Source organism: Lethenteron reissneri, chromosome 28, assembly GCF_015708825.2.
Source record: "Lethenteron reissneri isolate LAM-NWPU_2019-01 chromosome 28, ASM1570882v1, whole genome shotgun sequence".
NCBI classification, from domain to species: Eukaryota; Metazoa; Chordata; class Hyperoartia; order Petromyzontiformes; family Petromyzontidae; genus Lethenteron; species Lethenteron reissneri.
This window is the reverse complement of record NC_083806.1, coordinates 11971106-11981710: the sequence shown is the minus strand read 5'-3', so window position 1 is coordinate 11981710 and position 10605 is coordinate 11971106. Positions and strand designations below refer to the sequence as shown.

Below are 10605 nucleotides of genomic sequence, written 5' to 3'. Positions count from 1 at the left end.
ACAACAAGGAGCCATCCATTTAGTCGGTACGCAAAGATCTGTCAAAACTTGACCCCTCACTGTACGCACGCGTACTTTTTACCCCCCCCCCACCTGCGTACGTACGCGTTACGCACCCCCCCCCCCCCCGAATCCTATTGAACGGCCGATATTGAATCCACGCAGAAACGATCAAGGACTATCGAACTAATTTGAAGGCCAATATAGACAAACTATTATCGAGGCCCCCCCCCCACCCCGTTTCCTATGCGCACGTACATTGTCAGTAGACCCCCCCCCCCATACGCAAGCTACGCATTTGGATTAACCGCCCCCTCCCCCCTCCATGCGTACGTACTAAATGGATGGCCCCCAACAAGCAGTTCTATCTAGGTGAGTTCAAAGTGCATCATTGAGGTCATCCTATGCGGAGACAACCTGCCAAGGGACTGTGACATTTTTCTTCAAAGGACATCCACTCCTGGCTTTCCCATTAATTTTATTTGGTATTTATTTGGTGCTTATTTCATCAACCCCGAGAGATGATGGGCTGATGTGATACATGCTCGCCTGACAGTGCAATGCTACAAACTCACATCACAATACAGAGACACAAGCTCAATTGACAGCATGGACAACGGCGCACATGAAAGTATACGCACAGATACCAGGTCCCTTCACATCAAAAACACTGAAACTTTATTTCACAAGCCCTCTGCACACTACAGACACGGGTACAATCTCTATTGAGGTCCAGGATAATCGATGCCACATAAACACCTTAAGTGATCACATATCCCTTAGTTAAATCTGATTTATATTAAATGATCCGTTTAACACGTAGGCTTTCGCGACCAATATCATCCATAATAGAGTTTTTTTTTGGGTTAGATCGCGTAAATATATACAAAATGTCGTTATTTTACGTCGTACTCAGATTGTAAATGTTGTGGCTTGCATCGCGTTGTATGTGATGAAGACGTTATTCATATATCTGTGCGTTTGTGTGTCCGCGTGTATCCGTGTGCGTCTAGTAGCAATGGACGAACCTGTCGTCATCGCAGAGGCAGGGATGCACTGCACGCCTGCCGGTACTACGCCATTCACGACAGTATAATCATTCACTGCTACGTCTCTGCATCTAACGCACAACTAGAGTTCACTGCATTATCAACAGCCATGATCAAAGACAGCGGTGACCACATCGCACGGCGCTTTCAGATATGCTTCTGCGGCCGTCTGGAACGCTCTTCCTTCCGATATTAGGAAGCCACTGGAACTATGCACTTTTAAATAATCTAGATTGACAAACAAATTTCTTTCAAACTGATTTTTGTGTTAGTTTTTTTTTCCTTCGCACCTCTGATTAGAACATCTCCGTAATCTCATGATCCCGCCATGCAACAGTCCTAGAGCCTGCGCGCGCGCTCATTTCATTTCTCCGTTTGCGTAATTTCTTGTTGGGCGTGTTCCTCCTTTGGCTTCCATTCCATTATTAAGTCTCATCCTTCAACGATGCTATACCTCTAAATAGAAGACACGTAAGAGGTTAGACTGAGCTCTTGTAAGTGATGCTCTCCTTGTTGATGCTTACTCTCCTTTCAATGCAGATACGCGTCCATGGTACGTACGTGTATGTGTGTGTGTATGGACAGCGGTAGTGTAGCAGTTAGCTCACCGCACTCACGGCCGCCAACACCAGTGACGATTATCTGAAACGGTCTTGCGCCTCCCCTAGGTAGAGTCGGTCTCAAATGACTAACAGGTGTGATGTGTAAACATCGCCACTAGGCAGCCAAAGGCGACCGGGCGTGGTGTTGGCCACCCACCTCCCTTGTGTGCCACAGCGCCGGCGTTCATAGTTGCTACTCGCTCACAGCACTTGTTCCAACAGTCCATGTTTTGTGTGTGTGTGTGCATGCAGGTATCCTTCAGCAATTCGGAAGTAGAATGACACCGTTTGAACATAATGAAGTCACACTCTACGAGCACATCTATTATTTCAGGATCCGTCGGGCATCAGACAGTTCTTTGAATGCTGTCCATAATTCCGAAAGTCACCACTACAGTTTGGTACGTACCCTCAACCAAGGTCCATGTGGTTTCCAACCAATTCACATCTCCACGCAGGAGGTGTTCAGACACCCCTAAAATTCCCATTTATTTTTACCTACGTGACTTTACTGGAAAAAAACTAAAAGTATAACACCCCTGGTTTAACGCGTAGGATTTCGTGACCAATATTATCCAAAAGAAAAGTAAATTTTTGGGTTAGAACACATAAATATAAATGTGTTGTCAACCCACCACCACCCGACACAGCCAATTAGTAACGGGGTTTGTCACGTAGATGAAACGTGCCAATTCGTGACTGCTTCAGCACATATACATTTCCACGCGATAAGCCACTTCGTTGAGCGATATCATTTGTGATGGCCAGGTCGCTTCTGAAAAAGAGCTATACAGCTCAGTGGGCCTTACCTGGCAAAATAAAAATAAAAGTTTGAAAATTTTGTTTTAACCGAGTGTAAATCGAATTCTTTTGTAATGTTTTCCAGGTCAACGATGAGCATCTGGCATATAGGTACCAGGTCCTGAGTGTGCTCGGAGCGGGAGCATATGGCCAGGTGATCCGATGCCTGGATCACAAACATAAGCGAGAAGTAGCCGTGAAAATGCTGCAGCACGAATCACAGTGAGTTTCTAACGAAATGTGTTAATGCGGCCACCGTGTTTCTCAACGTGCAGTACTACGAGCGGGGTGAGACTCGTTCACCACTTTTCTCTCCGCAGCGCCAAGCCGTACCATTCCAAAAGGGAGGTGCGGATGCTTAAAGCGTTGCAGTCGAAAGAGCAAAACAACAACTACGTCATCAAACTCCTCAACACCTTCACCTTCAGGGGCCATTTCAGTCTGGTCCTTGAGCTTTTGACGTGAGTTGTTGTGGGCGTCGCTCCTCCGCCCTCCGTTGTTGCTGGAGGGCGACTGCCTCCAACTGCCCAGTAGCAGCGTCCTTCACGAGCCTCCTCCCAGCAACATACATACACATAACACAATGCATCTGAATTTTGATTAAAAAATTTCGTTACTGCAGGGATTCATATTCTTGGTTCTTTCGATAAAGTCACGTAGAAGGGAAATAATAAAATAATATAAATATAAAAAAATACAAATTCTCACGATGTGAGAATTTTTATTTTAAATTTGAAGAAAGTGGCGGTTTTTCAAATTTTCTTGCTGTGGATTTCACACCTGATGATGATTGCTTGTGTTGCAGTCGAAACTTCGTGAGAATTTTTATTGTTTAATGTTTATATTATTTTATTATTTCCCTTCTACTTGACTTTACCGAAAGAACCAAGAATACAATGCATCTGCTTCGTGATTGTAAACAGCGATGGGAAACGGGAGCACCTTTCAGCCGTGTGCATGAGGACACTGTCCCCCACGGGGGCCCTACGTCATCGGCGTGGGGAATGTTTGTGAGCGGCCGCTACGGCAGATTCGACATCCGGCTCTTGCGAGGAACCTCGTGTCCAATACTCACGAAGAAGGAGGAGGCAGCGTAACCATGCGTGCCGCTCTGTCCTGCAGGGGAGACCTCAGACAGCAACTCACGTTGGTTTCCACGGCCTTTACCCTGCCCGAGGCCAAGGTGTACGTGAGGTCCATTCTGAAGGCCCTGCAGAAACTGAAGAAGCAGAAAATCATTCACGGAGACCTGAAGCCGGTGAGTGAATACAACAGCCTGCAGCCTCGTTGACATCCTACCCAGAGCGCCCCACCCACATCGCCCCACCCACAGCGCCCCACCCACATCGCCCCACCCACAACTACCCCACCCACATCGCCCCACCCACAGCGCCCCACCCACAACGCCCCGCCCACATCGCCCCGCCCACATCGCCCCGCCCACAACGCCCCGCCCACATCGCCCCGCCCACATCGCCCCGCCCACATCGCCCCGCCCACATCGCCCCGCCCACATCGCCCCGCCCACATCGCCCCGCCCACATCGCCCCGCCCACATCGCCCCGCCCACATCGCCCCGCCCACATCGCCCCGCCCACAACGCCCCACCCACATCGCCCCGCCCACAACGCCCCGCCCACATCGCCCCGCCCACATCGCCCCGCCCACATCGCCCCACCCACATCGCCCCGCCCACATCGCCCCGCCCACATTCGCCCCGCCCACAACGCCCCACCTACATCGCCCCGCCCACAACGCCCCGCCCACATCGCCCCACCCACATCGCCCCACCCACATCGCCCCACCCACATCCCCCGCCCACATCGGGCGGGGGATGTGGTAGGAGGGGAGGGGCGATGGGGGAAGGGGGCAGGGGGAGGGGCAGCTCGGACAGTACATTTCATTAAAAGAAAGTTTTTTGAAATATTTTATTTTAGAAGCAACCTGGCTATCAAAAATGATAGCTCGACGCAGTGGCTAATCATCACGCGGAAATAAAAATCATCCGAATACTCTAAGCGTGTGATGTTGATTGTAAATGTGGAGCGAGAAACTGGAAAAATCCATGCGACTACTGAGAAAACATGTAAACTCCAAATATACAGCAGCAGGTATCAGGGCTGGGATCAAACCCACGGCCTCCTGCGTACCAGGCGAGGTAGCTAACATCTTTGTCTTCTCCAGGAAAACATCCTCATCAAGGACCACGACACCGGCGATGTCAGACTCACCGATTTTGGTCTCAGCTTTCAAGAGAGTCCCAATTGTAAGTGAGTTTACGTGTGTGTGTGTCTACTGTGTGTGTGTTGTGTGTGTGAACTGTGTGTGTGTGTGTACTGTGTGTGTGTTGTATGTGTGAACTGTGTGTGTGTGTGTGTACTGTGTGTTTACTCAGATTGTAAATGTTGTGGCTTGGCTCTCCAACACACCGGTGTTTACGTGACAACCCTTACTAGTTGGCTGTCGGGTGGTGGCGGGTTTAACGACACATTCATATATTTACGCGATTCTAGCCCAAAAAAAAACTGTATTATGGATGATATTGATCACGAAAGCCTACGTGTGAAACTGTGTGTACTGTGTGTGTGTGTACTGTGTGTACTCTGTGTGTGTACCATGTGTGTGTGTATGTACAGCTTGTGTGTGTAGCGGTTAGTGTGCTGCACTATAAACCCTGGAGACCCGAGTTCGATTCCCACTCACGGCACACCAACACCAGTGACGACTATCTGAACCGGTTCTGGGCCTCCCCTAGGTCGACTCGGCCTCAAATGAGTACCTGGTCCGGTGTGTAAACATCGCCACTTGGGGGAGACAAAGGCGGCCGGGCGTGGTGCTGGCCACCCACCCCGTCGTGTGCCGTGCCTGCCTTGAGAATAACCCACGCGACCACAGTGGGCATCAGGGTCGGTATCGAGCCCACGACCTCCATATATGGACATCTTTGTTGTTGTCATTTCTTTTCAGTCTTCAAGAGGTTTGGCACGGAGCACTACACAGCGCCAGAGATGTACCTCAAGCTGCCCATCACGTGCTCCGTGGACATGTGGTCCCTGGGCTGCGTGGCTGCCGAGCTCGTGACTGGCGATTACCTCTTCAAGAGAAAGCTCAAATGTCACCATCTGGAGAGGGTCATCGAGGTATGCTCGAGGTCTTTCGAGGTCAACAACAACAACGATTAGAATCTGAATGTGTATTTAATACTGGAGGAATCCGATGAGCTATGAAGCTCTTTGTCACAGATGTCCAATAATTCTCTGGGCTAGGGTTTTTTCTCTCCCAGTTACGTGTGGCGAGATGGTAACGACCTCGCCTGGTACGCAGAAGGTCGTGGGATTGATTCCGACCCTGAACGCCTGCTGTATATTTAGAGTCTCCTCCGCGTTCTCTGTCTCTCTCTCCGTGGTCGCGGGGATTGTCCTCCGGTTCCTCCGGTTTTCCCCTCCAAATCTAGAATCAACACCACCACCACCACCATGCGTTTCAGAGTGTTTGGCTGCGACTATACATTTCCACATGACGACAAGCCACATCGTTGAGCTATCATGTGTGATAGGCCAGGTTGCTTCTGCAAAAGACGCTGCCCAGCTCAGTGTGGCCTCCACCTGATAAAATAACAAGTCAGTTGCAGTTAGTTCAATATAGACGCGGTTTCATAACAAACCCACGAAATGCCACGAACCGCGAACCGAGTCCCATATGCATCTCTCCGTACATCTCTCCGTGTGCGCAAACAGTATTTGGCTGCGAGAAATTCTCACGTGATGGCAAGCCACTTCGTGGCTACATAGTAGCTCTTTTTCAGGTTGCTTCTGAAAAAGAGCTCCTATATAGCTCAGTGAGGCATTACCTGGTAAAATAAAAATAGTTGAGTAGTGATAGCGAATGGTAGTACTGTACTGCACAATGATGGTCGGTGTAGGTTTGTGAAGGGGAGCAGAGCACGGAAGCATATGAAGTACAACAATGGATTTTGTTGCACTGCCCTGTAATACACACCACGTAATCCAGACAATCTGGTGTGTGCAATGGTCACTCATCCGAGCACTTTGCAGGCCAAAACCTGCTGAGCTTCCGAGATCCGACGAAAGTGGTCGAATGTAAGTCGACCGGACGGACACACGTAATCGCGTGCGCATCAACGACTAATCTCTCGACTGATCTCGCCCACGTCAACTCATCGCCACTGTGGTGTGCGTGCGTGCGTGCGTGTAGATCCTGGGGGTGCCGCCAATGACTGTCATCGTAACCTCGACAGTGAAGCTCATTTCCTTTGGTGAGTGGAGGAGGTGGCGGCGGTCGCTACCTGCGCTGGCACTTCTCGTAGAGCCGTGTGGCCATGCAGCCAGCGATATTGCCCTCTGTTTTAATCTGTTTTACCTTTGTCGGCCATGAGCCGTTGGGGAATCTCCACGTGCACGTTCATCTTTGAGTCTGAGATTTGACGTAGCCAACCGTGCTCATTGAAGGTGCGGGGGAAGGACAACAAATTTAACGCAAAAAAGCTGTGTCTAGAGAAAATTAGTTTTTCAATCTAGACGATGATGATTTAAAAGTGCACAGCTCCCAGCGGCTTCCTAATATCGGAAGGAAGAGCGTTCCAGACGGCCGCAGAGGCGCATCTTAAAGCGCCGTGCGATGCGGTGACCCCCGTCTTTGTTCGATGGCGAGGTATTGTGGCTCATTTTCAGCAAGCGCTTTGTGTTGCAACGAGCGCGACCTCATCGTGTGTTCGTTCGGCAACACTGAAGCAACATTCAAGTCGTGCATGAAGTGCCGCACTGCGTTGCAGTCTTCATCCCAGCACTAATTCTCTGTGTACTTTTTTTGTCTCGTAAAACAGGTGACAGGGGCGAGATCTTCGTCAACCACAAGAAAGTAACCCCGGAAAGCTTACCCCTCAACAAAGTGCTTGGGACGGAAAACATCCATTTCCTCAATTTCATCAAAGGATGCCTCGCGTAAGTGGCACACCACCACCGCCCACTGCGCATTATCTTCGTCGATAATTCAATTCACATCTGCGATCGACACTCACCTGACAAATGCTATTTCGTTGAGATTGGGCAGCTGCTTGTCCTGTCAGGGGCAAAATGTTTTTGATGACGTCATCTGACGGTCAACCACGTGACGTGCTACGGTTGTCGGTAAAACTGCGTGCAGCCTGTTTATCCTATCACGCGACAGTAGCTGTGTTCCTGAAGAACAAAACGTCTAGGACAAATCGCATTATAATAAGTAATATATAACGTAGGGTAAAGGGCAGTCCGCGATAATGCGTGAGGTGCGTACGCAGGCCGAACAAAGACCGAGGCGCGTGGTGGGCATGGTGTGCAGCATCCAGAAGCATCCAGCAGCATCCCAATGCCCTGCGTCACGCTGCGCCGAGGCAGCCGCACGACCGCTTGTCCCTACTCGCGCTGCGACGTAGTTCCGGTCGATCGATCGCCTCGTGAAAGCACCACGCGGTGCTATTCGAAGAACAGATCGTACAGCTCGCGCCTACTCCATGTTTGAAGAGGAGTTTAGGCAAGTCCCGTGGGGCCTTCGTGAGCGCTTTATTTATTTATTTTCCCTTTCCCTCCCCTCTCGCCAGGTGGGATCCCATGTGGAGGTTCACGCCCGAGGAGGCCCTCGAGCACGAGTGGATGGTGGACAGCGCCCTCGAGCTGGATGCGGAAGCGTGGCTGACGCCATCCGAAGCGCCGTCGCCAGTGCCGTCTAGCCAGGCAGAGGAAACCTTTTTGACCCCCGGCAATAATTGCGGCACGCTCAGCGAGATTGACGACGACTCCTCTCCCGGTGGCCGTGGGTCACCCGATCCGGCGGCTTCCCCCCCGTCGCCGCCGCCGGCGTCCTCCGACAGTGTGGAGTCATACGTGACGGCTTGCGAGTGGCCTCTCGAACCGTCGGGCGGAGCGATCCCCTCCGCGTCCGGCGAGAGAGGCGCTGAGAAGGGCCTCAGAGAGGACGGCAGCCGGGACGACGGCATTAGCTGGATCTTGAGTCAGGGGTGGTGAGTCTTCGTGTACGAGTGGTGCATTGGGTGAAGTTTTGGGGCTGGCTGGTTTGTTGAGTTAAAGTGTCTCCCCTTTTGGCAACGGGCGTAGAGAATCCATATTCTTTGGGTCTTTCGGTAAAGTCACGTAGATAGGTTCAAAGAAAATAACTAAAAAATAACAAAAAACTACGACGTTTCGATCGCAACACAAGCGGTCGTCATCAGGAAAAGGGGGTTAGCTTCTAAAGGTAAACTGTTTTTAAAGGTTTGAAATGGTGGTTAGTTTTCCACCAATCAAATGGCTGCCAGGTGAACATTAACATGTTAATGGAAGATCGCAAAGCCACCGGCATCTCTTGGTCGGCGCGCGAAGTGGCTGTGTTAGTGTGAACCTGTAAATGAACAACTAACATCGGAAGGTGGTAGGATGGGAACATCACAGCCAGTTATGACTTAAACTGGTTGACAACGTCCTTCCAATGATTGCTCAGTTTGTACCCATCTTCTCTGTGGAAATTGTGTCCGTGTCTGTATATATGGATGGCTTCATGAACATCTTTGTTGATAGCCAGTAGGTTTGAAAAGTAGCTTCGTCTTGGAGAAATCAATTTCGTGTGAGCCCACCGCATTAAAACAATGATCAGCCACGGCCGAGGTATTGGTCCTACAGTGTTTAAGATCTGCCTTATGTTCACGAACACGGTCCGAGACATGTCGCTTAGTTTCTCAAATTTAACTACTGCCGCAGACACAAAATGTAATGACTGCCACAGACACAAAACCATCCCCTTGCCATACATAGCAGGGGTCACCAAAAAGATTTCCAAAATCATGAGCAAACACAAGATCCAGGTTCGAATTAACACAGCACATAAAATTCGTGATCTGATCTCATCTGTGAAGGATGCGATCCCTGACTTGCAATACCCCGGCGTCTACAAACTAAGCCGTGTCTGCGGCAGTAGTTACGTTGGGGAACCTAAGCGACATGTCTCGGACCGTGTTCGTGAACACAAGGCAGATCTGAAACACGGTAGTTACGCAGTTACTTTATTGTCATAGACAGGGCCAGGGTTGTGTACAGAGGTCGCAAACGGGTTTTGATTCCTTACCCGTACCCGTACCCGGCCGCACCAGGGTCGCAAACGGCTACCTATACCCGGCCGGGTACGGGTAGCTGGGTATCGGGTAAGGTACGGGTATCGGGTACCCGGTTGCGACCTCTGGTTGTGTAGCACTATAATGGGTAGGTGTGGGGAGCGGTGGCGCAGCAGTTAGCACGTGGCAGTACGAACCCGGAAACCTGAGTTCGATTCCCGCTCACGGCCACCAACACCCAGTGACGATTATCTGAACCGGTCCTGGGCCTCCCCTAGGTCGACTCAGCCTCAAATGAGTAGCTGGTGCGATGTGTAAATATCGCGACTGGGGAGACAAAGGCGGCCAGGCGTGGTGCTAGCCACCCACCCCTCGTGTGTCATGCCGGCCGTCATAGGTGCTCGCTAACAGCACTTGCCGTAACAGGTGATATATATACGGGGGATCTTGCTATCGGGGGGATCTTGCACTGTGTTTCTTCGTGTACGGTGAGCGTGACATTTTTACATTTGATTCCTATATTTTGAAACTGTACGGTAATTTGCACTTCTCATGTTAACGAAAAAAGTTGTTCGAGCGTGGAACATGTTGGCGCTGAAGCGTATCTCAGGTTTAACCCGGGACGGGAGTCCAGCGACGATCGCTTCACGAGCGTTCGCTTTGGCGGCGCGTGACGCATCCCGCTGCAGTAAGTGGGCGCTGCCGGGAATGCGTCAAGTACGGATGAGGAGCATATCGATGTTGCGCGCATCTTGTCTCTTCTTGACCAGCTGGGTTCTGGTCCCCTGTCCCAGCAAGGAACATCGCCGTCCTGACGACGGGAGGGATGAAGGCGCCGCCGCCACCATCGCCACCACCGCCACCACCCCCACCGCCCCCGTCGCCGATGATGTCGGCAGTGGGCCAAGGGAAGCGCGGAGAACTCGGCGAAGTTTCGCAGGCACTAGGAGCCGCTTCCGTACATTTCTCTTTTTCGTTTGGAATCGATTTTGCACGAGCGGAGAGGACGACGATCCTGTCACAGGGCCGGCCATTCGCCGCCCTGGGGACAAAG

General features: G+C 51.1%; 1 protein-coding gene and 1 long non-coding RNA gene across 2 annotated transcripts; both read left to right on the top strand.

The window, feature by feature from the left end:
- The first annotated feature begins 940 nt into the window (after window positions 1-940).
- On the top strand, window positions 941-3047 carry LOC133348705 (uncharacterized). Its single transcript, XR_009755825.1, has 3 exons — window positions 941-1070; window positions 1904-2052; window positions 2538-3047. It is a non-coding gene; the product is annotated as an uncharacterized LOC133348705 (long non-coding RNA).
- Window positions 3048-4560: 1513 nt separating this feature from the next.
- On the top strand, window positions 4561-9233 carry LOC133348704 (dual specificity tyrosine-phosphorylation-regulated kinase 2-like). Its single transcript, XM_061561646.1, has 5 exons — window positions 4561-4718; window positions 5420-5592; window positions 6668-6728; window positions 7296-7413; window positions 8049-9233. The coding sequence occupies exons 2-5, from the start codon at window positions 5461-5463 to the stop codon at window positions 8470-8472; spliced, it is 735 nt and encodes a 244-aa protein (XP_061417630.1). The 5' UTR covers window positions 4561-4718; window positions 5420-5460; the 3' UTR covers window positions 8473-9233.
- The last annotated feature ends 1372 nt before the right edge of the window (window positions 9234-10605 follow it).